The 25,746-nt window shown below is 66.2% G+C and overlaps 1 protein-coding gene across 11 annotated transcripts in view; it reads left to right on the forward strand.

The window, feature by feature from the left end:
- Nucleotides 1-23,630, forward strand: part of KDM4B (lysine demethylase 4B) — a 132,377-nt gene extending 108,747 nt beyond the window's left edge. For 4 of the 11 annotated variants that reach the window (XM_045990415.1, XM_045990412.1, XM_045990416.1 and 1 more), the window contains 14 exons: nt 742-843; nt 1,494-1,690; nt 7,964-8,415; nt 8,645-8,765; nt 10,692-10,870; nt 12,918-13,140; nt 14,689-14,765; nt 15,024-15,079; nt 15,262-15,370; nt 19,031-19,216; nt 19,305-19,469; nt 19,781-19,900; nt 20,418-20,510; nt 21,541-23,630. In XM_045990415.1, the coding sequence (XP_045846371.1) occupies nt 742-843; nt 1,494-1,690; nt 7,964-8,415; nt 8,645-8,765; nt 10,692-10,870; nt 12,918-13,140; nt 14,689-14,765; nt 15,024-15,079; nt 15,262-15,370; nt 19,031-19,216; nt 19,305-19,469; nt 19,781-19,900; nt 20,418-20,510; nt 21,541-21,717 (2,257 nt within the window). In that variant the 3' untranslated portion in view covers nt 21,718-23,630. The remainder of the gene's footprint in view (nt 1-741; nt 844-1,493; nt 1,691-7,963; nt 8,416-8,644; nt 8,766-10,691; nt 10,871-12,917; nt 13,141-14,688; nt 14,766-15,023; nt 15,080-15,261; nt 15,371-19,030; nt 19,217-19,304; nt 19,470-19,780; nt 19,901-20,417; nt 20,511-21,540) is intronic. The other 7 variants (XM_045990419.1, XM_045990421.1, XM_045990420.1 and 4 more) reach the window with 7 other exon arrangements.
- Nucleotides 23,631-25,746: the final 2,116 nt, after the last annotated feature.

Raw genomic sequence — 25,746 nt, forward strand, 5'->3', positions numbered from 1 at the left:
CCCCGTGTCCTGGGACAGCAGGGCTGTCGTGGGCACCCTCTGGGTGGGAGATGGCGGTCCTAGCATCGGGAGCCCTCAGGGCCTTCCCAGGCCCCCACCCGGCCCCAGTCACAAGGCCCTGCTTTTCTTGGTGACCTCTTGGTCCTTGGAGGTGCGGCTGCCTGAGGAACCCCCATGGGGTCTCCGTGTCCAGACCGACCTCACGGGGGCCACACGGAGAGCCCCCAGGGGGAGGGAAGCTGCAGCCAGCGTCTCTTGGCTTCGCTGACCCTCAGGGAGAAGCAAGGCTGTGGGTCCCGAGACGTGAGCCTGCGGCTTCACGGGGCTCTCACCCCAACCCCTGGAGGGTGCCGGGGACGTGTCTGAGGCAGGCTTCTGCACACCCCAGCCTCTGTCCCCTCCTTGGACAGTTCCCGAGGCTGGACAGGGAGGCCCGGGCCGCGGCTCTGCGGGGCTGTCCAGCCCGCCTGCATTCCTTCCTTCCTTTTTTACCGATTCCCCAGTTTGTGCTGCGAAGCCGTCGCCGAGCCTCAGGTGACTTGCCACTTGGGGCTGAAGGCCGAGGGCCGCCCCCCAACACGGTCGCACCCCTGAGTGAGACCAGGCCCTGCTGCGGCGGCTGGCGAGTGAGGGACAAGGAGCCACAGGGCCGGGCAGGCGCCCCAGGCCAGGCCCTTAGACGAGGCACCCGGGGAGTCAGCAGAAGCGCTAGAGAAAAACTCCCTGACGTTTACATTCTAGACCAATTAGTCTGAAAGAAAACAGACACTGGAGAAAGACTGAGGAGGACAGGAAGGCCAGTCTAGAAAGGAAGAAAGAGCAGCCCAGGAGGCCGGGGCCGCCGTAAGTCCACCTTGTCCCCGTGTGCAGGCCTGGCCAGCTGCCCCCCGCCTCCGCCCCCCACACAGCGGCTCCGAGCCAGCGCCCCCTGTCATCCCACCTCCCAGTCATCGGCACCTGCTCAACCCCATGTGGCCCCTGGGCCTGTCCCCCCTCGACCTCCCGTACCCCCGGCATAGCGCCCCCACCATCCCACCGCCCACTCATCGGCACCCGCTCAGCCCCACGGCCTGTCCCCCCTCCACCTCCCCTACCCCAGAGCCAGTGCCCCCCACCATCCCACCGCCGCGGCCCCCGAGCTTGTCCCCGTCCTCCTCCCTGTCCCCGAGACAGCGCCCCCCCACCATCCCCCCCCTGGTCATCAGCACCCGCTCAGCCCTACCTGGCCCCGGGCCTGGCCCCCCTCCAGCTCCCCGACCCCCGAGCCAGCACCCCCGTCATCCCACATCCTAGTCTTTGGCACCCGCTCTGCCCCACAGGCCCCCATGCCTGTCCCCTTCCCCCTTCCCTACCCCTGAGCCAGCCCTACTGGCCCTGGCCCTGTGACTTTGGGGCCCCCTCTGGGGCTCTGTTCTGCCAGCTGGGTGGTGGGGCACATCGATGGGACTTCTCCCCGTCATTTGACCTCCTGTCTGATGACCGTCCCTCCCCAGGTCCCACCGGAAAAGGAGCCAGCCCAAGAAACCCAAGCCGGAAGACCCCAAGTCGCCAGGGGAAGGGGCCACTGGGGCCCTCCCGGAGGAGCCTGGCGGCCTGAAGGAGGAGGCCTCGCAGGAGGCTGACCCCGAGGAGGAGGACGAGGAGCCCCAGCCGACGCCGCCGCAGGGTCGGGAGGCTGAGGCCACGGAAGGTCAGTGCTGGCTGGGGATCCCCTTCCTGACCCTGAGCTGCGTCTCTGTGGCCACAGGGCCCCTGCTCTTAAGGGTCCGATGCAGTCGCTTCCTCGGCAGGGTGGGGTGGTCTCCTAAAAACGTGCCCTCGAGGGGGTGTTGTGAGAAGACCCTCCTCCCCCAGAAACCGAAGGCGGCCTGTGCCCGCTGCAGCTGCTGTGAGCGGGGGCCAGACAGGGGCGCTGAGGGCAGCAGGCACCCCGGAGGCTGGGAGCCCGGGACCGACGCTGGCGAGGTGGGCTCCGGTACCAGCCGCCGTCGGTGTCCCTGTGGGGAGGCGCGAGCTGGGCTGCCCCGCCGTCCCGCTCCTGGGAGCCCCACCCGCATCCCCCCATCGCCTCCTACCGGGCTTTAGCTCGCAGCATCTGTCTTTGGGGGGACATCAGCCCTCAGCCCATGACAGAGGCGGCGCCCGTCCCCGTGAGGGGGCACCCTGCTGTTTGCGGCCGTATCAGCGGGCGGCTGGCTGGCATTCTGGGGGGCAGGGGGGACAGGGTCTCAGAAATGCCGATGGTCTGCGGCACCGCTGTTCTCGTGGTCCCCGCTGGCAGCTTCCGCTGCTCTCCTGCATGCACATGGCAGGTGCGCCCCAGGGAGAAGGAGGGCAGGCTGGATGGCAGATCACCCTGGCAGCCGCAGCTCAGGCAGAGGTCACCAGAAGGTTCTGCCCCGGTCCTCAGTCTCCTCCTGGTGGCTGGCTGTCGGGACACGTGAGCCTGGCACGCCTCTGCCAGCCTTGTGCTGGGATCCGCCGGAGCATACGCATGCCCCGTGGCTGGTGTCGGAGATGATGTGACATCAAGGGGACCCTCCGTCCCAGGGTGCAGTCTGGGGCTCAGAGGAGGTGCTGTCCGGCAGATAGGAGACGTGGCTTTCTCCCTGGGCTGCGACGGTTCCCGTCAGGTGTCAGCGTACGGGCCTCAGTACAGGTGGAGGGTGAGGGGTCCGAAGGAGAGGGGTCAGCAGAGGCCAGGCTGCCCGACCAGACATCGGACTGGCCATTGAGGCACAGGAAGGATGGGGGCGAGCAGGTAGCAGAGAGGGAGGCCACCGTTCTTTCCCAGGGCGGCCCAGGGCGGGGCAGGCACGGCGACTTTGAGACGGAGCCTCGAAGGTCCCAGCAGCGCACACACGTGTTCCGTCCGTTTCTTTCAAGTCAGAACACACCCAGCCCGATGGTGCACTGTTCAAGGGCACTCGAGTCCACAGAGGCAGCCGTTCCCAAGGCCCCCCGGACTGCGGGCCTCCACAGCAGGACTTCGTGGCCTCCCCGCTCCGGAGGCCAGAAGCCCGAGTTCCGGGGTTAGGACTTCACAACGGGAATTTGGGGTGCACAGGGAGAAAGCAGGGCTGGAATCGGTGGAGGAAACACAGCGGTGCCCTCCTCCATCCCGGCTGCCCCAGGTGGGGGTGGGGGGCAGCTGGGAGGCACGTGTCCGGGGGGGCACATGGGTGTTCCCGAGCAATGGGCCTCTAGGCCCTGCACCCCTGTCCTGTGTGCCCTGGGACCTAAGGAATGCCCGTGATCAGACACCTGTCCCGACAGATGGGGCCGGCGGCCAGAGCCGAGGCCGTGTTGAGTAAATCGTGATTTCTCTGAGCTGGGCTCGGGGGCCAGAGCCTGGTGTCTCATCAGGTGTTTGCATTTGACCCTGGAGGCCGTGGAGCCACAGGGAGAGGGAGAGGGGAGCGTGTGATGTGGCCCGTGAGGGGCTCTGACCCGAGGAGTTGGGAGACTCGGCGGAGCCGGTGAGGGCCAGAGCGGTGAGTGACCTGCCCTGGCCTGGGTGGGCACTGTGGGCTGGGTCGGATGAGAGACCTCCTCCCCGATGCCAGGGCATGGGGTCAGGCTGGCGGAGGGACAGGCTGCTTGCGGCTGGGGGGGGCGCGGTTGATGGTAGGAAACTGGGTTTTCGCTGGACATGGCTTTTTGCCTGAGGAGGAACAGCTCACTGGGGCCCGGCTGGGAGCCCCAGGGGACTCCTCGGCTGAGTGGTTCAGGTGTTCGCGAGAGACAAAGGTGTCCGTGGGGCCCTTCTGGGGAGTGTGGAAAGGAGGCCTCACGGCCAGTGCCGTCTCTGCTCCCTCCTGAGCGGACTGGCCTGAGGCTGGCTGGGCACAGCCGGGAGAGCGGACACTCGGGCGCGCCTGCTCGTGCCCACTGCGCTTACCCAGCTGCTCAGCCGCGGAGTCATGCTCGCTTTTGTTCACTTAATTTTAATGAATCTTTACCCAAACCTACTGCCTCTCACCCACAGCCCCCCCCCCCGAGGCTTCCCCGGCTCCTGGCTGCCTGTGCCCAGTCCCGTCCTGGGGACGCCGGGGGCTTGGTCTCCCCGAGTCTCGGGATTCCAAGCAAGAGCTGCCCTGTCGAGGCCCCTTTCCCAGGGAACCGTCCTCCCCACGTCTGTAGCCCCTCCCTGGCCTCTCCCCACCAGTCTCACCCTGGGACCCTGTCAGCGCCTCGAGGCACGTGGACCCCAGGGAGGGCAGGGTGGTGTCTGCTTGGGGCGGCACACTCCCCTGTTCCAGACACGCCGCCCCTGCCCCACGCCAGGGCCTGGAGGAAGGGGGGTTGGGGGTGTGTGGCCCCTTCAGAGCAGAAGTGGTCCCTCTGGGCTGCCGGATGTGGCGGCCGCAGCCTGCGTCAAGACCAGAAGCGTCCTCTGAGCCATCCTCCAACCACTGGAGGGGAAGTCACTGAATTCATTGAATAAGCAAGTACGCATAGTCAGGGGTGACGGCAGATACACGTCCAGGGCGAGTGGAAAATTTTCAAGTGCTTTCTAGGCTTCCTTTAATACCTGCTTGATGTCCCTGAAAGCTCGAAGCGCCGAGGGTCACGTGCGAGCAGTGGGGCCTCCTGTTTTGAGTTTGCTCAGTGACAGCAGTGAGTGCGGTCACTTCCGCGCCGCGTACAGGCGCCTGCTGCTCTGTCCCGGACGGCGCCGGGACTGACCGTCCCCAGGAGGAAGCCTCCTCAGGGCTGCCTGGGGCCGGGGTGGCTGCTGGGGTCCCTGCCGGGGTCCCTGCTCTGCTCCCGCGGCCGGGAGGTCCGGGAAGAGCCCTGCGGCTCCTGGACCAGCAAACTCCGCGCATGCCCACCGTGGACCTCGGGGGTCCCGAGCCCAAGAGTAGAAAGGCAGCCCGTGGCCGCCCTGGTTTGCTGGGCCATATGGGGTTCCCTCCTGGAGGGTCATGGCCATCTCTTGGGAACTCAGCCACCTGCTGTGGCTCGGTAGGGCCGCGGTCCCTTCTCAGAGCGGGGACAGCGCTGGGCCCAGGGAGTGCTGGTTCCACCCGCACTGCCGTCCCTCTCGGGTCCAGCATGCATGTGACGAGGGACCCCACCCCATGGGCCAGACCGCCTCTAGACCCTGGGCCGTGTTCTCTCAGGGCCCCAAGCTTGGCCCAGCCCCCAGGGCTCAGGGAGGGGGTGACAGGGGCGCCCCACAGTGATGGAGCGGCAGGGGTCGGGACTGGCCTAACGCCGTGATGTGTGTTCGGGTGCCCCAGCCGGCAGGGGGTGGAGGCCGGGCCCGAGTGTATGAGGGGCTCTGCGTTACGCTTGCGCACTTGTCCGGTCACACGGGACACACGTCCCCAGCACAGTCCGGCCAGGCCTCAGGCCTCAGTTGACCATGGGCATGCCTGCCTCGGGCTTTGTGCAGGACAAGGGTGGCATCCGTGGAGTGGCTGGGACTCTGGGGGTCAGGCCTGGCTCTCCCAGCTGGGGGAGGTCTCTGAAGTGGGCAGCAACTCGGGGTGTCACCCTGGTGGCTCCCCAGCCCTCCTTCCACGGCAGCAGCCCCGCGGACATTGAGCTCGGGGGCGTGGACCTTCCAGAGGCTCTTGTGCGCTCCCGTTGGTGAACTTGGGGGCCGTACAGGTGTGCTCCGCAACCGAGCAGACCTATCAGATCTGAAGCTGGGAGGACGGGTGCTTGGCTCTGACGTAGCCCACTCTTCCAAAAACCTGCCGGAAGAGCCTCCGCTTGGAGGGGAAGTCCCTCCCATTCGCGGGGGAGGGGAGAGGCTCACGAGCTGCGGAGACCCCTGGCTGGGACCTCAGCCCCGTCTGTGTGACCGTCACCTGCTCCGTTTCAAGGTTCCCTGAGGCCCAGGCATGTGAGAGGCTCGAGAGAGTCCCATGGGTGAGGCCTCTGCCCTGGGCCTGTGGCGGTCCCCATGTCAAGGACAGAGTGCCGAGCACCCAGGTGTCCTTCCTGGTCTCTGGCTTGTCCCCTAAAACGGTGCTCTGGGTGTGTCTCCCCGCAGTTTGCCAGAGCCCAGGGGCCTGGCATGTTCCCTTTTGCCAGTGGAGCTTCTTGCTGGAGAGCGAACCGACAGTAAGTAGATCCCACTGTCCTCAGGCAGGGGCAGAGCTCAGCTTGGTTTCCATTGGAGAGGTTGGCCGGACCAGGGCTGAGGGAGTATTGAGTTTCCTTAGAGAACAGAGCTGTCGATCGAAAGTGCCATTTACACAAATAGGGCAGGCCCGTTGCCCTTTCCGTACGTTAGTAGAACAACCGACATGACATGCCTCGCCACTGCCACTGGCCTGAGAGGCTGACGTCCTGGGCCCCGCCGTCCCTCCCCATCTTCCCCTCCGTGTCCCCGCTGTGACACCATGTCTCTCCCCCTACCCGGTGCAGCAGCTCCCCAGCATCTCCCTGCTCTGTCTCTTCCCCGGCCCCATCTCTTGCCCCCAACGGCTCTCCCTCCAACGTCTCCTCCCGCCTCTGCATCCCCCCCACCCCACCCGGCCAGACCAGCGCACGCGCATCCCCGCCCACATCCACAGGCTGCCTTTCACTGCAGGCACCTGCCGAGCAGCATCTGGAGGGCAGAAACGGTTTTGTCTGAGGAGCAGAGCACCTGTTAGGGCCTTGCCTCAGCCAGGTTACTGTTCCTGGGGTGCAGGTGGCGGCGGGGGACCGGGGGGGCTAGGGAGCAGTCAGGCCTCCTCCAGGTGGAGCGGGGTGAGGGGTGGGGGAAGGAGTGCTGCGGGCCCCTGCGATGCTCAGGACCCGGGGCACGAGTCAGGCCGGGGGGGTGGGGGCATCCCCTTGTACTTAGGACCAGTGGAGCCTCTTGAGAAACGTGGGGTGTGTGCTGGCTGAAGACAGGAGGAAGATGGGGGCAGTGGGGAGAGGCGGCAAGGGCCAGGGGCCTGGCCCAGAGTCTCGGCAGGCTGACCAACTTATCCCGGGTTCGCCAGGAAGCCCTCGGGCCCGGGCAGACCAGATGGTCTCTGCTTCCATGACGTCTCGCCCAAGAAGCCGGGACACAGACGAGGGCCTGAGCCAGCGTGTCCATTCTCCAGTGCGGCAGGCCAGGCCCGACACTCCAGGGGAGACTGTGTTCCCGCTTTCTCCAGTTTCCGGGGGCGGCGCATTCTCCACTCGAGGCCCCTTCTCCATCGTCAGAGCCCGCAGAGCCGCAGTGACCCTCCCCCTGACCGCAGCCAGGAAGGAGCCCGGGCTTCTATGGATCTGCATCCCCGTTAGTGCACTGGGCGCGTCGGGGCCCCCCTCGGGCCGACATCCTCGGCCCCATCTGCAGAGTCTCTCCTGCCTTTCGCGGTCGGGAGCTGGGACTGGGGCCTGTCTGGGGCCCGAGATTCTGCCCAACATACCGTAGCGCATTCACTTTCGCCGGATGTCCCGGCCCCCAGTGAGGTCGCCGCTGCGGCCACGCCTCCGTCCCTGACCTGCCCGGTCGGGCCCCCCCCCCCCCCGCCGCAGCGGCCTCCAGGCCCATCTGGCTCCTGCCCTCTGCTCAGGTGTCCACTTCTCCGCGTTTGCTGGTCGAGGTGGCACTTTCTAAAAATGGCGCGGGCTGCACGCAGGCCCCCTGGAAACGTACAGAGCCTGGATCCCATCCTCCGTCTGCCGCACTCCCCAGGAGGGACACTGGGGGCGGACCCCCGCCCCCCCACCCCGGCCGCCCGGCCAGGAGCCCAGAAACAGAGAGCTCTTCCCAGCTGCCTTCTCACTTCTTGTTCCAAAAGCCCTGGGAGCAGCTGGCGGAAGCAGGACAGGGGCCAGGGGCTGCCCGGAGGCGTGGGTGTGGCTGGTCTCCGGCAGGGGGCATTGTTGCCGTTTGAAGTGCTGGAAGCCTGTGTTTGGGGGCGAAGGCCACTTCTTGCCTCGGCCCCGTTTGGGGGGGGGGCGTTCTCAGGAGAGTGCGTGGCTGCCAGCCCAGCTCCGACCTGTCTCTCTCTCCCCACAGAAGACGGGAGGGGCAAGCTGCGGCCGGCCAAGGCCAGGAGCGACAGGAAGAAGAAGAGCTACGGACCTCCGCACCCCCCCCACCCCCTCTTGCCCCAGCTGCCACTGCCCCCACCCACCCAGTTCCCCGCCGAGGAGGTGCCCCGACCGTTGCCCCCGCTGGAGCCCCCGGTACTGGCCCCGGGCCCCGCACCCGCCGAGGAGAACCCCCCGCCGCCACCTCTCAACGTCGTGCCCCCCGAGGCACCTGGCGAAGAGCCAGAGGTGAAGCCGCGCCCCATCATCCCCATGCTGTATGTGGTGCCACGGCCCGGCGCGGCGTGTGACAAGGGCCGCGTGTCCTGCCAGCAGGCCTTTGAGCACTTTGCCCAGAGGGGCCCCACCTGGAAGGAACAGGCGGCCCCCATGGAGCTGACGGGTCCCGAGGAGGAGAGAGGAGCCGGCGAGGTACAGGTAGGGGGGCTGCCGGCAGGGGGCCGTGGAGCTCAGGGGTCCTCTCTGCCCCGTGCTCCCACCCCGGCCCTGCTCATCGGAAATGGCCCCCGCGGCTCCCGGCCATCCCCTGTCCAGGGGCCTCGCACCTGCGGGCGGGGACACGGGCCGCCCACTTTGCCCTGATGGGCCGGGCTCCGCGGTGCCGCACAGCCGGGCCCTCCGCACACGCTGCCGCCTCCACTTCCAGGCCCCGTCCACGTTTTCCAAACTGAAGATGGAGATCAAGAAGAGCCGGCGCCACCCCCTGGGCAAGCCGCCCACCCGCTCCCCACTGACCGTGGTCAAGCAGGAGGCCTCGAGTGACGAGGGTGAGGCCCCCGGACCCCCACCCCTGCGGGATGCCTGACCCAGTGGCCCCTGCTCGGCCTGTGGTGCTCCCTGTAGCCACGGCCCAGCCGCCCTGCAGAGACACCCCAGGGCACGACCCCCATCTTGGGGGCTCCGCTTTCCACCTTGGGGTACTTGCCTTGCTCTGGTCCCTGGGCCTGAAATGGACACCATGATCTGTGGGGGGGCTCAAACCACAGCCTGCTGCCCGGAGCCCAACACCACAGGTGTCATTTACCTTTGTGTGCCTCGGTTTCCCTGTCTGGAAGATGGGGGCTGCCAGTCCTGCGAGGCATCCTGCCGGGAAGGGGTGCCGCATGGTGGCGAGCCCACGGCCGGTGCCGGGAATGCCAGGTTGGGTTGTTGGTGTAGCGGTTTGTGCCCTGTGCTCTGGCCACACCCCGGCGCTCATGCTGTGTGAGAGCCTCTCCCGTCCCCGCCAGAAGCTCCCTGCCCCAGGCCTGGACTGGCCGCCCACCGCTCCTGTGGGCCCTGTGAGTCCGCGTCCCTAGCTAGCCCCCGGGCGGGCGAGGATCGTGCCTTCTCTCACGGGCTCGGGATCTGCTGGGGAGCTGGGTGCAGAGGAGGCCCCCGGGATGCTACAGAGCGGGCCAGCGTGCGAGGGAGCTGAAGGGCGGGCATGTGCCCCGCGTGCCGCGGTCGCACCCCTACATCGGGCTTTGAGAAGTGACTTGGGGTTTGAAAATCGCGGGGCTGGGTGGGCGTGAGGGCTGCCCCGCGGACGTGTCCTGGCTCTGCGACCCCAGGCCCATGTGCTGGAGCAGCAGGGCAGCTCCCTGAGCTGCGCGTGACCTGACCTGGGGCCCGGCCGCCTGCTCGCCTGGGCTCTTCCCGGTGGCCCTAGCTGGCCATGGGGAGGTTGGAACAAAGGCGATGCGGGGTTGGGGCCGGGATGCTGCCGAGAGCCGAGGCACAGCCTCTTGCAGAAAGCCCGCTAAGCCAGCTTGCTTTCCTTGTACACAGCCCGTGGAATTTGCATGTCATCTGGGCAGCTCCTTTCCTTCCAAATCGGCTTTGAGGGCTAGGGCGAAGAGGGGTTCTGGAGGCGCCTGGGATGTGCAGGGCCAGAGCCCCGAGAGAAGGGGGAGCTCGCGGGAGGGCCAGACACGGCGGAGTGCTGCAGGCAGCTAAAGGCTGTTGGCATTTTTCAGAAGGTGCCAGAAGGTTGCCTCTGAGGCCCCCCACACCCCCACTTCGTGGGCCCCTTGGGTGAAGCCGTGGCTCTTCTCTGTGAGGCCCCCGGCAGCCCCAGAGCCCAGCGTGTGTCGTGATCTTTGGTGACAAGGCAGGCCAGCAGCTCTTGTCACCTGCAGGGGGCCTAGGCCTGTGTGGGGCCTCCTCCGGTAGAGCAGTCGTGGCCCTTGAGTCTGGCCCAGCCCCTCGGGGCGTAGAAGATCTGCACGTCCATCCCCAGGGGTCTGCGCTGACCGCCGCCTCCCTCTCGGGCATCCCGAGTCCCACGCCCTGGACTCCAGGGCTTTCTCTCCCCACTGTGCCTTGCCGGCCCGGTGGCTGTGAAGTTTGGGGCCTTGGGAGCGAGCACCCCACTTCTCGGGGTGGCTCAGCCCCATGTCCTCAGGAAACACAGCAACAGGACTTGGGCACATTGGGGCATGGCTGGCTGGGACATGAGGCCAGCTGCGGCGGCAAGCAGCAGGCGAGGTGGGGGTCATCTCGTTTGTGGCAGTCCCCGCATGTGCCGGAGTGACACCGCTCCCCCCACACCCCGGCCGTGCTCCTCTCTTGGCTCTGTTGAGGTCGGGGACCTGTCACCACCAATGCTCGCCGCAGGACGGGGCCGCAGGGCAGGGAAGGAAGGTTCCTCTGGGTGTCCAGCCATGCCGAGGTTTCTCTCTGCCCCCTCCCGCCCTCCTGTTTTCCTCTAGAAGCCTTCCCTTTCTCTGGGGAGGAGGACACGAGTGACCCCGAGGCCTTGAGGCCTTTGCTCTCCCTGCAGTGGAAGAACAGGGCTGCCAGTTTCCAGGCCGAGAGGAAGTTCAATGCCGCGGCTGCGCTGACCGAGCCCTTCTGCGCCATCTGCACCCTCTTCTACCCCTACAGCCAGGTGGGGGCCGGCGGCTGCGGGGCGGGCGGTGGAGACCGAGAGCACAGGTGGCCGGGGGGTGGGGGGCACGTGAAGCCGAAGGCAGGTGGGGAGAGCCCAGTATCTTGCGTTTTAGCAGGAAGGGACTTCTCAGTGGGCCTGGAAGTGGAGCGGGCCGCTGGGGCCGGGGCGGGGCCTCGGGTGGCCAGAAGCAGCATGGGGCTGGCCATGGTGCGCCCAGCCAAGAGGCAGACCGGGCGTGGGGTGGGGGGGCAGGGCAAGCACCCTAACACCGCCCAGGAGCCCCAGGGCGCCTCTGGCCAGCCAGGCACTTGTTCTCAGCGGGGCCCCACTCTGTCCCGTTTCCCAAGTCAGGGACCTGGGCTCTCCCCGCCCTCTGTTTCATGCCGTCATCCCCCAGGACCTGCCCCCTTAACCTCTGGTTCCTCCCCCCCCCTCCCGTGACCTGCCTTCTAGCTCTTTTCTCCCTCCCCTGCCCTGGCAGGAGCCCTTCCTGTTGGTGCCCCACTGAGCGCTGGGCACGTGTTCAGGAGGCCGCACCGGCCATGTGGTCCCTGGCTGGAAACTCCACCAGGCTCACCACGGACCCCACAATCAGTATGTCCCCACCGCCTTCCTCTGCCCTGGGATCTGCCCCTCCCCCCAGCCCCACCCGCCACACCCACAGTGACAGTGTGCTCCCTCCTGACCCCCACGGTCCCAGCCACCCACCCACTCAGCCCCCTGCCTTGCCAGACAGATTTCTGTTCGTTCTTTGAGTCTGCCAGCTGCTGCCTTTTCTGTGAAGCCTTCTGGACCTGCTGTCCCTGGGCACACCGCCCTCTCCGGGCTCTCCCGCCCACCTCTGCTCTTGCTCCCATTCTCTCTGTGTATCAGCCCCTAGACTGTGAGTCCCCGGAGGACAGGATTCAGTCTCCAGGCTCCTAGCCCAGTGCCCACTTAGCTGAGCCGCCCCACGGTCTGTGCCCCGAGCCGAGGGCAGCGTGCTTGTCCTAAGGGCACGGCTGCTTCGCTCTGCGTGGGGTACCGTCCCCATGCAGACGGGACTGAACAGTTGCCTTCTCTAGGCGTGACCCTCTTTAGTGGTGCTGGCAGTCAGGGCGCCGGGGACTCCGGCCCGAGGTGCGAATCGCCTTGAGTCCAGAGGCTCAGTTTCCTGTGCGCACAGCGCGGTGTGGACTTCTGCTGCCACCGCTCTCTGAGTCAGGGACCAGGCCTCACTTGCCCCGTGAAGGGGACAAACGTCATGCCTGGGCATTCTACCTGCTGGGGAACCAGCCGGACCCTTAACCCCAGATGCCAAGCGGGGCGCCTCCAGCAGGGCTCTCCCCTCCCGGCCCAGGAGCAGGGCAGCTGCTCCCCTGGGGGTGTCCTGAGACGGGCCTGGACGGTGCGGGACCTGGGTGCTGCGGGCAGGACGTTTTCATCATGATCTCTTCATGAGATGGGATCTGGGGGGTCAGTGAGGCCTTTACGGGACATACGTCAGAGGTGGAGAGAAGCCTCCGTACAGTTTCAGTGAAACTGTCAGTCACGGTCAGAATCACAAGAACACATGGGGCAGGGGTGAGGGGCGGGCTGGGGGCCACTGGTCTTGTGGGCCGGCTGAGCTGTAGAACACACAGGAGCAGCCTCTGGATGTTCTGGCAGTGGGAACGGCACATGCAAAGGCCCTGGGGTGGGATGGTGCAGGGCTCTTGGGGTGTTAGAGGCCGCGCGAGGCGGCTGGTGTGGTTGGAGCAGCTCGCTCGAGGGCCATGTGCCAGAGTGTGACCCTGAGTGGGAGGGTTTTCAGTGGGGGAGGGGGGACAGGGTCTGACTGTGTTCGAAGAGGATCTCTTGAGGGCTGTTGGGTCGGGGTGGAGGGCTAGGGGGGTGGGATGAGTTGCTGCAGGGCAGAGGGAGAAGCAGGCCGGGGCTGCTTGGGGCGAGTAGAGGGCAGAGTCAAGGATGGCCACCGTGCCTGGCCTGCTTTGCCCATGTCCGCTGTCCTGCCCACCCCGGTGGACTCCTCTCTGAAGGCAGCTCCCTCCTCTTCCTCCTCCAGTCCCTACAGACCGAGAAGGAGGCTCCCCAGGCCTCCGTCGGGGAGGGTCCCTCGGCCGCTCCTCCTTCCAAAAGTGGCCAGAAGACGCGGCCGCTCATCCCCGAGATGTGTTTTACCTCCGGCGGCGCGAACACGGAGCCCCTCCCCGCCAGCTCCTACACCGGAGACGACGGCACCAGCCTGCTGATTGCCTGTGCCAAGTGCTGCCTGCAGGTCCACGCCAGTGAGTGCCGGGGCTGGGCCGGCGGCCGGGTCGCGGACAGCTGTGGGCTCTGCGGCCCCCCCTCCCCGAGAGGGGCCCCTGCTTCCCCCTCCCCGGGGGGGGGGGCCCTGGGGTCTGCGGAGCCAGCAAGCCCCTTCCCTGGGCTGCTGTCTGAGGGCTGTCATAGGACCTCGCGTCATGGAGTGGCCTTCCCCCTGGCCTAGTCTGACGGTTCCACTGCGGCCTGCCCTCCCCCCCGGGCTCTGGCCAACAGCAGGAAGGAATGCGGTGCCCGTCCCCTTGTTTCAGAGTGCTGTGACGCTCTCGAACTGCGCACTTTGGGGCAGGAGTCGGATGATAAAGCTAAGATTCTGGAGCCGTCAGGGGCTCCGATCTCCCTCTGCTGTGGGCAACCACCCTCTCCTGGAGCCCGAGGGCCCCACTTGGCCTGAGACGAGAAAGTGGGCATCTGCCCTCTTCTCAGGCATGAGGCGTAGCAGCTGCGAGCTCGAGCTCCCAGGACTGGAAGGAAGCATCTGGAGTGGTCTGGAGTGGTCTAGCTCCGTGGGCCGCCAAGTGGAGGAAGGCGGCCACAGATCTCTACCAGCCCCTGCAGAGGCCTGCCCAGAGCTCATACCATCCCCGGCCGGGAGCCTGTTTGCTCCGCTTTGCTGGGTGTGGGCAGGAGACGTGCTCCTGGGCCGCCGGGCCCAGGCCTAGCCCACCCTCGGGAGGGGCCTGAGTAGGGCTACAGGGGTGGGACGGACCGGAAGGCAGAGGTCTCGACCGGGTACTGCAGGGAGGTGGAGGCCCTCTTCCTCCAGGAGTCCGGCCTCCACGAGGCCCGGAGCTTGGCTCAGTGTCCCCAGGGCTTGGAACAGGCCAGGCTCCAGCTCTCTCACACTTTGCTGTTCCTCGGGGCCTCTGGGGCACATAGCAGAAGGCTACCTCTCCGCCGCCCTGCTGTCTGGGGCCCTCCGTCTCTGGCCGTGGCCCACTGCAGCCGGCGGAGGCCCTGTTTGCCAGGTGACAGGACCCCAGGTGGCCGAGGGTACTGTCCGATGGTGACCTAGGGCATGGCCTCTTGATCCTCTGCCCCCCGCCTCCCCGCCCCTCTGCCCGTTTCTAAACCAGGAGCAAGGTCCTAAGCAAACCCGGATCACCCAGGGCCTCCGGCTTCTGGCTTCCTGAGTAGTGACTCTGCCTGATCACGGGGCCCGGCCGGCTCAGCTCGGCTGTCTGAACCACAGGACCATGGGGCCCGCCTTGCACTGTGCGCGCCTGCGTGGCCGCTTCCCCAGCTTGTCGGCCTCCCCTGGTCTGCAGAGCCTGGGCCGCCTCTGCTGGACTAGAGCCAGCAAGGGCTGCCCAGCAGGGGGCCCGCTTGCCCTCGCCCTACTTGAGTTCTGAACGAGCGGTTTCCAGACCGTTCCTGCTGTGCGCAGTGGCCTGGATTCAGGGAGAGACCGCGGGGAGAACAGTTGCCCTAAATGCTGCTGCCGAGTTGCAGAAGGGCCCTGTGGGCTCCGCGTGCGCCCTGCCTCAGCGGCCCCCTCCCCTGTCCTGCAGGCTGCTACGGCATCCGCCCCGAGCTGGTGAACGAAGGCTGGACGTGTTCCCGGTGCACGGCCCACGCCTGGACTGCGGTAACGCCCCCCGGCAGCTGGGTGGTGCTCTGGGAGCCCTTGAGACCTGGGGATGTGGGAAGCTGGGCCTGGGACCCGGGGGACCTCAAGCTGGCCGCCTCGCCTCCCCTCGTCTCGGTTTCCTCAACCTGGACCCCGCGGGGGTGGAGCCCCCCATCCCGTCTGCGGCCGCTAGTTGGAACTGGAAGGACTGCGGGCCCCAGGGCAGAGAGGCGGCACCCTGCGTCCCCTCACCGTGGGGTCGTCTGGTTCCCACAGGAGTGCTGTCTCTGCAACCTCCGGGGAGGAGCCCTGCAGATGACGACCGACCGGAGGTGGGTGGCAGGGCCCCTCCTGGGTGTGTGGCCTCGGGCCCCGAGGTATGCAGGGGGGACCAGGAGGAGCCGCTGGCCCAGAATGCCCCTTAAGGTCCTGTAAGCCCCACGGAAGCTGCGAGATGATCCCAGGGCCCGGGGCGGGGTTCCTCCCGCATCCTGACCCCAGCCTCCCGCCCCAGGTGGATCCATGTGATCTGCGCCATTGCTGTCCCCGAAGTGCGCTTCCTGAACGTGATGGAGCGCCACCCCGTGGACATCAGCGCCATCCCTGAGCAGCGGTGGAAGCTGGTAGGTGCCTGTGTCTTGCCCCGGGGGTGCAGGGTGGCCGCCCAGAGTGGGATGCCATCGAGTTTGGTTTGAAGGCGCCGCAGGTCCCTGGCTTCCAGGGTCTCTGCAGAGACGTCCGTGGCCCAGCCAGGCAGCGTGCGCAGCTCGTGCCTTCTGGTGCCGCAGGCTGGTCTGGTTACCAGGAGCTCCACGCTCTGCCTCCCGGCGCCCTAGGCAGTGGTCATGCGGCCGGCCGAGCATGGCTTGCTCACCGGGCGGAACGGCCTCGATGCGCACAGAACCGCCACCGCCTGGCCCCTGCGGCCGCCCTTCTGCTCTGTGCGTCCAGGAGTTTGACTGTGAGTGGGGTCACACGGGGGTGTCCTTTGGGGCCCGTCCCTGTGACTGTGTTGATGTCCTCGAGGTCTATCTGTGCGGCTGCCGACGGCAGCGTTTGCCTCCTGTGGCTGAGTGATACTCCTTGGTGTGGCCACGCCGCATCCCGATCTGTTCCTCCACTGGCGGACGTGCTGCCGTTGCTGTGTCCCGGCCGCTGCACACGAGGCTGCCGATGCCTCCTGGAAATGCTGTTTTCGTTTCCTTTGGGTCAGTCCCTTATCGCGGAGTTACTGGATTGTGTGGCAGTTCTATTTTTTCAACTTTTTTTAAGTCCTCTCTGTACCCCATGTGGGGCTCGAACCCATAACCCCGAGACGGAGAGTTGCATGTCCTACCAACGGAGCCAGCCAGGCGCTCCTGCTGGTTGTACGTGACTTCCTGAGGACTCTCCACGCCGTTTTCCCACGCGGCTGCCCCCGTTTGCGCTCCCACCCGCGGCGCGGAGGGCTCCGCGTCCCCCGCACCTGCGCCAACACCTGCTGTTGCTGGTGGGGATGATCTGAGCCGTCCTGGTCCTGACGGGGGTGAGGCTGCATTGCAGCTCGGGTTGCTTTTCCCTGCGGTGAGGGACGGTGAGCGTCTTTCCACGTGCCTGTCGGCCACCTGTTTGTGCGCCTTCTGGGGAAAATTCCTGTTTAATTTTTGACTTGGGTGTTGCTTTTCTTCGCCGCTGAGTTGTAGGAATCCCGTAGCTGCCCCGCCACGCACAAGGAGGCCCCAGCTGGCCTCGGGTGGAGCGTAGCCTCAAGGGGCTCGCGCCACCCCCTCTCCAGTGGTGGTCACCCTGGGGCAGCAGCCAGAATGGGCAGAGCGTGACTGTGAGCAGGCCACAGGCCTGCCCCGTGACATCGGACGGATCCCTTGGCCCCTGTGGACCTTGGCCTTCCCGTCTGTACACTGGGCCGCTCGTCCGCCTACGTGGCCTCCTCGTGGCCAGCATGAACCGGGCCCGACCATCCAGCGCGGGGTCAAGCCGCCTGCGGCCCAGCTCCTGCTCGCAGGCCTGTCCTTGCCCTGCCTGGTGAGCTCTGTGGGGGCGTGACACACAGGGGCGTGTCTCGTGGCCCCTGACAGCATCCGGAGGCTTTTCCCCCTGGTTTTCTCCAAGCCGGGGCCACCCCAGCTCTTCCTCGAGCTGGCACGTGGCAGAGCGGGCTTCGGCCACTGGGCCATCCAGGGAGTCCCCTGGGGGTGTGGTGCTCAGAGCCCACAGGCATGGGACCCTCTGGCAGGGTCGAGTGGGCAGCCAGAGGGAGCCCGTGCAGGAGGGGCGGGGGGCTTGGCCATGGAGCAGGGGGTGGCCGGCGCTGGTCCCGCCAGGTGTGGATGGGCGATGAGGAAGAGGCCGGCAGCCGGAGGGGGCTCCTGCGGGAGCACGGGCCTAAAAGGCTCCATTATTCAGGTGGGGTGACGGTGCGGCGCGTGGTGCCCGTGATAGACCGTCCCTCCCAGACGCTTTATGGATCATCTGACATTTCCAGCTTGCAACCTCTTCATGACCGGCACTTGTAACGATGAATTAAAAATCCTTCTACACGAGGCTCTCTTGTACTGCCTAATGGAGCCTCGCAAGGAAGGCAGCAGTTAACTCCTGCTTGCCCAGCTGCCCTGGCCGCAGGCTCAGGGATGGTCATTCCTGGTCCCCATCTGTCCGTCTGTCCCCAGGACTACCTGGCTTCCGGCCCTGGGCGCTGCGGGGGTCCTGGCTAGCAGGGCGGCCCCATCTATACTGTGGCCCTAATGCAGATTACCTGTTGGGTTCGCCAGATCATCACCCACGCTCGCCCTCATTACCAGGCTGCGCTGGTCCTTGGAGGAACGTTGGAGTCCGGTGGGGACTCCCGAGGGGGAAGCATCAGCTTGTGAGAGCGGTAGGGGCAAGGCTGGTGGGGGCCAGACACTTCCAATCCGTTCTGCTCTCTTGCTGGCCCGGCTTCGAGGTGGAGGGCTCCACACAAGGATGCTGGGCAGGCGCAGGGGAGGATGTGGGACTTGGTGTGTGTGTTTGGGGGGGGGGGTCTGCAGGTGGAGCACCCTCCCTGGCCAGCGTCATCCCCCCCACAGTGGCCCCCAGCTCCCCCAGACTGCTGCTCTCCACTGACATCTGCCGCCCCCCTGTACCCCTTTCCCCGCCCCCAGCACTGGGGGTCCTGCCAGGTGGCGGCAGCGGGAGGGCCTGGCCCGCGTTCTAACGGCTGCGGAAACTCAGAACGAGGGGTTGCCTCCCGTGGGCTGAAATGCCTTGTACTGTCAGGCATGGCCGCGGGTTCCCCTGGCTCCCCACCGTGGGGTCCAGCCAGGCGGCAGCGGGCACAGCAGGGCTGCTTGGGGGCCCCACTGGCTTGGTGGCGGGACCCCCGCTCCCTGACCTGGGGCTGCTGCGTGCCTTTTCGTCTTCCCACCTGTGCGAGGAGGCCCAGTCCTGGAGGGTTAATGCCGCTCCCGCCGGCAGCGTCCGTGCCTGTCCCCGCGGGCTGGCGGGGATTAGGTATCGACAGTTTAATAACGAGGTCTCATTGCCATCGATCGGCGCTGGGCGCGCTCCTGCGGCGCCGTTTGCTGAGCTGCTTATCTGGCTTTTGAACATGGTTTACGGAGCGATAAAGGCCCGCTGAGTAAATGCTCAGAGTGACGGCGAGGGGACTGTGGGGGGGGGGGGGGGCTGTCCCACAGTGTGTGCCCGGTGGGGGGCAGTGAGGAGCTCCCTCGTGGAGGAGGCCCCTCCACGGTGCCCTGTATTAAAAATTGAGATAGAATTCCTTATTTTCAAGTATACAGCTGAGTAGCTTTTTTAATACATTCCCAGAGTTGGGCAACTATGGCCCATATTTAGTTCCAGAACATTCCATCTACCCAAAAAGAAATCCCGTCCCCATCAGCCGTCACCTCCCATCCCCCAGCCCCCGGCCCGCACGAGCCCCCTTTCCGTCCGTGGAGGAGCCTGGTCTGGTTCCCTCCCTGAGTGTCGTGGGCTCAGAGTCCGTCCCCGGGGCGGCTCAGGGGTGTGCATGTGGCCGGCTCCTCAGTGCCTGTCCCAGGCAGCCCTGCAGAGAGGGCGTGTGGAGAAGACTCCAGAAGTGTTTCCGGGGGAAGCCCCCGGCTGGGTTCGGGGGACTCTCCACCAAGGGCGAGACCCCCGGCCACCACGCGGCGCTCTGCCGGCTTTGCCCCCCCGTGCCTCCCCCTCGCCCACCGCGGGGGCCGCTGCCTTGCCGCCCTGGGTGCCGAGGGCCTTTCCGGGGAGAGCCCCCAGCCCCGTTTCCCCTGCTGCTGTCCCCCCAGAAGTGCGTGTACTGCCGGAAGCGGATGAAGAAGGTGTCGGGCGCCTGCATCCAGTGCTCCTGCGAGCACTGCTCCACCTCCTTCCACGTGACCTGCGCCCACGCGGCGGGGGTCCTCATGGAGCCGGACGACTGGCCCTACGTCGTCTCCATCACCTGCTTCAAGCACAAGTCAGGGGGCCACCCGGTGAGTGCCCCACCGGCCCCCCCACCCCCGCCCCGGCCGCCGCCCGCGTGCTGACTGACGCAGCCCTGTCCCCACCCCCCGCCCCCAGGCCCAGTTCCTGAGGGCCCTGTCGCTGGGCCAGACGGTCATCACCAAGAACCGCAACGGGCTCTACTACCGCTGCCGGGTCATCGGCGCCAGCGCGCAGACCTTCTACGAGGTGAACTTCGACGACGGGTCCTACAGCGACAACCTGTACCCGGAGAGCATTACGGTGAGCGGCACAGGGAACGGGGTGCGGGCGAGGGGAGGGGGCCCCCCACCCGGGGAGGGGGCCCCCCACCTTGCAGGGTGGGTTCTGCACACACAGAGCGGAGGGCGGTCAGTTCAGACCAGCCCGCAGCCTGGGGGCCTGTGCCCGCACGGCCGCCGTGAGAGTTCGGGCCCGGCCCGCCGCACTCCTCGCTGCCAGCACCGGCCCGTAGACGGATGAGCGCGCCCAGCGTGGCGTGGGAGCCGCCGGCCGCCCCCCCAGCAGGCCAGGGCGCCCAGGGCCTCACCTCCCACCGCCTTCTTCCCCTGCAGAGCAGGGACTGCGTCCGGCTGGGACCCCCGCCCGAGGGGGAGTTTGTGGAGCTGCGGTGGGCGGACGGCAACATGTACAAGGCCAGGTTCATTTCCTCCGTGACAAGCCACGTCTACCAGGTGAGCGGGCCCTGCTCTGCGGGCGGGGTGGGGGCGGGGGGGCGGGGTCCGGGGGCCCTGGCCAGCTCCTGCCCGCCCGGCGTACGTGGTCAGGCCTCATGACACCTGGGAGCTGGGGGGGGGGGGGGGGTCTCGGTTTTCCCCAGAGAGAGGCCTTCCGGTTGTGCGTGTGGGAGATGACGCACGTGATGGGAATTTACTGTGTTAAGCATGTTTAAGCATGGACTTCAGTGCCCCTAAATTTTTTTTTTAACCCGGATGGTTGTGAGTTTCCCCTCACGATGGGGGGAGAGAAGTGACTTAGTAGCCGGCCGTCTTGGAGGACGGTCACCCACATTCCAGCCGCCCAAGTTGATGGCCGCTCGTCCTCGGCTGGTCTGCGCTCTCTGTGTGCGCCGCCCCCAGAGCTCTTCATACCGCCCCCCTGCACCCCTGTGCCTCTTGCCCTTCCTCGACGAGGGGGGGCGCCCCTCAGGAGGCAGCAGAGGCCGTGCCTGACGCCTGCTGCCCTTTGCAGGTGGAGTTTGAGGACGGGTCCCAGCTGACGGTGAAGCGTGGGGACATCTTCACCCTAGACGAGGAACTCCCCAAGAGGGTCCGGTCGCGGCTGGTAAGTGGCCCCGAAGCCCTCGGCGGTGCTCAGGGAAGCAGCCCTTCTGAAAGGCCTCGACCTCCCCTTCGTCCTGCTCCCCGGGAGGGCACCTGGTCAGTGGCGGGAAGGACGGGTTCCAGGGCCGGTGAGAGCCGCGCCAGCAGGAGGCAGACCGGCAGGAGCCCGGCCCCCGGCCGTTGTGCTCGCGGCGGCTGCTTGAACACAGAGCCGGGCCCAGTGCTGGCGGCACAGGCACCCGCTTCGGCAGAGCGCAAACCTTCTCGAGGGAACAGCGAGTCCCAGGGTGGAGAGACAGTCACTGGCCTTTTCTCCCAGGCCTTCTGCGCTTGTCTTTCTGAAGTGTTTAATCCGGAGGCAAGGTTCTGGGGCGCGGGCAGCGGGGGCGGGGGCGGGTCGGACCGCTGACCTCAGACCGGAGAAGGATGGGGCTTGCCAGACACAGCGAGGCTGGGCGGCTGCTCGTGGCCGCCATCTGGCGGGACGGACCGGGCGCGCGGGCCGCTCGCTCTCCCCGGGGCTGGTGGCTGGAGGGCGGGGGGCCTTTGGGCCCTGCCTGCGGGCGCACACGCAGGACTGGGGGTTCCTGCAGAGGCAGAAGCGCCCAGCAGCCACCCCTGGTCACCACGCGGTGTCACTCTCAGAAGGTCCCTGGGAGAGGGAGTCTCCGGGTCAGTCCCTCGGGGCTGCTGTCACGAAGCCCCACTTCTGGGGCTTACTGTACAGGCGGCGTTTGTCACGGTTTGGAAGGCCGCACGGCTGAGGTCAAGGCGTGGGCCGAGTTGGTGGCAGGGGACCGAGACTTCCGGTTCACGGACGCCTCCTCCTGGTGTCCCCTCGTGGCCAGAGGGAGAGGAAGAGCTCTAGGGGGTCCTTTTGATTTAAGGGCACTGACCCCATTGCCGAGGACCCCCCCCCCACCTCCTGCTGCCGGCACCTCGGGGGCCAGGCTCGGACAGATTTGGGGGGCGCAGACCTCGGGTCTGTGACGTGCCGCCCACTAACCGCTGTGCTGTCTGGTGTCCTGCAGTCGCTCAGCACGGGGGCGCCACAGGAGACCGCCTTCTCGGGGGAGGACGTGAAGGCCGCCAAGCGCCCGCGGGTGGGCACCCCGCGGGCCCCCGAGGACTCAGGGCGGAACCCGGACTACCTGGCGTTCATGGAGAGCCTCCTGCAGGCGCAGTGCCGGCCCGGGGCCCCGTTCTAGGACAGCCAGCGGCCCGGAGACCCCTCAGCCCGGCAAGGCAGGCGGCGGCGGGCCCTGGCGTTTGCTTGCTGTGAATTCCTGTCCTCGCCTCCCCCGGCCCCCGAGAGGCTCTACCTCCGCGCGCGGCCACCCCGCTCCGCGGCGACAGGAGCAAGCAGGACGCCAGCGCGCGGCCCGGACTCAGGGAGCAGGGCCACGCGGGCTCAGGGGGGTCCAGCCGGGGACTCGCCACCCTCCCCCCACGACTCAGATCCGTAAACCATGTAAGCTCTTCTTCTCGAAAAGGTGCTACTGCATTGCCTGCCTCCTGAGCAGCCTTTGGGATTGTGACTCCTGTACAGACATCACCTTTGTGAGGCTCTTTCTAGAAATACCTATTGTTTAAAAAAAAAAAACCCGAGAAAAAAAGGAAAACGAAGAAAAGGAAAAAAATCCCCAACGTTGTTTTCTAGATTTGTGGCTTTAACAATGAAGCAAAACGAAACAAAAATGTTCTTTTTCTCAGAACCAAGATACACCGAGGGAGATAAAAGCATCTCGTTTTTTTTTGTTTGTTTGTTTGTCATTGTTTTAAAACCTCGCTTGTCCCCGCGAGTAGCAGGGAGGCCCAGGCAGGGCGACAGGGACAGGCACAGTCGTGGGCCTGGCCCTTGTCTGCCCCTGACTTGGCGAAGGTCTGGGCGGCTGGTACCGCCTCCTCGGCCCGCGCCACGGCTCTGCGCCGACAGGAGGAGGCCGGCCGCGCGCTTTGGAGGTGACCGTGGTCGCGGGGGCCCAGGAGCCCCCCTCCGGTCCGTGCACGCCGTCACAGAATAAACACTCTCTCCTCTGGTTTGCTTCTTCCCCTGGTGAGAACCCACCGCACGGCTGAGGCCTCCAGTGTTTGTGGAAGGGCTTGGTGCACACAGCGTGTCCCCGGCACCGCCCTGGGGCCCTCCTGTCACCCTCCTCCCGCTGGGTGGGTGGCTGGCTGCCTGTAGCCTGCTGGGGAGGGACGACGCAGGGCCACTAAGGCCTCCGGGCGGCCTGAGTCCGGCTGTTTCCCTGTGTGGGCGAGGCCTGTGTCCCCAGGCTCTGGCCACCCAGGCGCCCCCCAGCCCCCTGCATTGGCTGCGTCCGCGTGTAGAGGGGTGCACACCTTGGACCCCGAGGAGCCGGTGGCACCCTGTGTCCCGTTGGGAAGTGTGGATTTGTGCGTCTGGGGGGGCAGCCGGAGAGAACCAGACTGCCTCTGGAGAGCTGGGGGTTGGATTTATGAGAGCGTGCCTGCGAGGGGCTTGGGAACCCCCCCGCCCCCTGCCCCGGGAGCCTTCCCCATCGCGGGGGGACCCCTGCTGTCCTGCCCAGGGACCGACAGCATAATTTTGCTTGTGTAAAAAAAAAAAAAAAAAATTAAAAAAAAGAGTGTTCTGATGGTTACCAGGCCAGAAAGAACTATTATAAGGAGAACGGAAAGAATGTAAATGAGCCGGGAACCTTTCATTTGCTTGGTGGGGGGGCGGGGGGCAGGTGCCCTGGAGTGGGGCGGGGGCGGGAGGCCCGGAGGGGCGTCTGGGATGTGGGTGTTTCCCCGCCCAGACGCGGCACTGTGTTCATATGTAGTTTGAAAATGCTATTTATATTGTAAAGAGAACAGAAAGCGGGCTGGCCCTTTGGGACGGGGGTGGGGAGGCCAGACCCAGGGGGTCTTTCTGGGTCTAGGGTGACGTGCAGACAGGCCGCGGCTCAACGGGGGAAACGCACATTTCCCCGCAAAGGTATATCCATGTCTATGTACAAAAACGAGAAACAAAAAAACCCACCCACTCTGATTTTTCTCCCACCCAAGATTAAGGATGCGCTGTATTTTTGCCTAATTTCCCCTGCCTCTAGGTTCATAATGAATTAAAGGCTCGTGAGCACTGCGAATTACAGCTCGCTGTGGTGGCGGTGTCTTCATTTCTGGGGGGGGGGCCGGGAGGCGGGGGGGGGCGGCGGGGGATGGTCCTGGGCCACCTGCTCCCAGATGGAGCCGAGGGGAGGCTGTCCCAGGGGGCTGCAGGGTGGGAATGCGGCCTCACTGCTCCTGCTCGCCGCCTGCTGACGGGCCGTTCCTTCCCCAGCCCACGTCTGTCTGTCTGCCCACCTCTCGTGTTCTGGGCAGCACCGGGCCTGGCCTGCCAGAGGCCCATGTGGCTGGAGCAGAGCCGGTGAGGGCGAGACTGAGGAGGGGAGGACAGAGAGGAGATGGGGACGGGTAGTGCCCGGCCTTAGGGACTGCATGGAGGACTTGGGCTTTGACCTTGAGGGAGGAGGGAGCCCTGAAGGGCGGTGGGCAGGGAAGGGCAGACCTGACCGGGCCGCTCACGGGTGCCCTCTTGCGGCTGCTGTGGGGAGGCAGGCGGCGGTTCTCCGCCCCGGGAGCAGGCCACTGACCGAGGTGGCCTAGCATGGCCACAAGAGGGCCCACGGCCTCACCCCTCAGACATGCTACCGTGCAGAACCCATGGGGGTCATGCTGGGGCCTGTGCTGGGCCCCAGAGAGAGGCCTGAGGACAAGGGAAAGACAGCTGCTGCTTCTCTGGCGTTTGGGGTTCAGGAAAGCACGGGGTACCCCAAGCATGGCTGTGACGCGTGTCCCCATGGACCGGAACAAGCGGAGATGCAGTGCAGCCTGGCGGTCACCGTGGCTGTCGGAGAATGGCCGGAAGACTCTTCGAGAAGGTGATGTTTAAAGGATCTGGCCTTTGAGGGATGGCCCGTCAGAAAGACCCCGGACGGGTGCCCAGCGTGGTGAGTGCATTGTCCGAGGGCCAGGCTCGGCGACCTGCAGCCCGTGGGCCGAGTCTGGCCTTCCACCTGCTTTCTGTAAATAAAGTTTTATTGGCACACAGCCATTCATTTCACTGTCATCCTGGGGGGCTCCGGCCCCACAGCGGCAGAGACCACCCCGCCCGCAAGCACAGACTCCGGCAGCTTCTGGCCCCTCCCGAGATGCGTGTGCTCACCCCAGTCCTGAGCAAGAGGGAGGCTGCAGGTGCACGTCCCCTCCGTGGCCACCACGAAAGCGCTCCCCCGTGGGGGCGGCTGCCTGCCCAGCACAGACCCGCCCCATCTCTCGAAGGACCCCACTGAGGCCACCTGCACTGCCCAAGCCCCGCCCCCTCCAGGAGCCAGGGACAGTGAGATGCCCGGTGTCTCCCCCCGCCGGGCAGCTTCCATCCCGGCCACTCTGCAAGCGACAGGGACAGATGACGCCCTCCCAGCAGCCCGCACAGGGGAGAGGCAGGGAGGGTCTCTCCTGCTCACACCACCAGCCCCAGCACCCATTTCCTGTAGAAACAGAAAACCCAAGGTGTGTGTGGGAAATGGGGTGTCTGGAGTCGTTTCTGTGGCACCGGCCCTTCCAAGGGGGCCCTGCTGGGCCCGGACCCCCACAGCTCTGTTGTCCCCGAATCGGCTTCCTGGGGCCGTGGTCACCAAGGACCGTGAACTGAGTGGCTTGGAACAGCAGACACATTTTCTCTCGAAGTCCTGGAGGTCAGTTGTCTGAAATCCTGGTGTCACGGGGCCCTCTCCTGTCCCTCTCTGTCCCTAGAGGCTCCCAGGGAGGACCTTGCCTGCCTCTCCCTGCTTCAGGGGCCCCAGCATCCCTTGGCTTGTGGCCGCATCAGCGCCCTTTCCCTGCCATGAACCTGATGGCCCCTGCTGTAACCGCCTGATCCCATGACTGTCCCCCCAACTTGAGTGTGAGCCCCATGTGTGTAAGGACCCGCCATGCTGGACCCAGGGCCTGGGACGGGTGGATCTTTGAGTCCCGGTGTTGGTGGGTGACTTGGGGGCTGGGCACCTATAGGGGCATGTGGGAAAGGGTCCCAAGAGATGGGGCACGGGAGAGAGTAGCAGGGCGAGTGGGCGACCTCTGGGCATGCCTCTCAGAACAGCCCAGATGACGGCATAGCCTGTGTCGCACACCACACCACACACGGTGGCCGATTAAAATCCGGCAGGATCCGGCAGGATCCCGAGACGGAAGCCACATGAGCCCAG

Source organism: Meles meles, chromosome 20, assembly GCF_922984935.1.
Source record: "Meles meles chromosome 20, mMelMel3.1 paternal haplotype, whole genome shotgun sequence".
Classification (NCBI taxonomy): Eukaryota; Metazoa; Chordata; class Mammalia; order Carnivora; family Mustelidae; genus Meles; species Meles meles.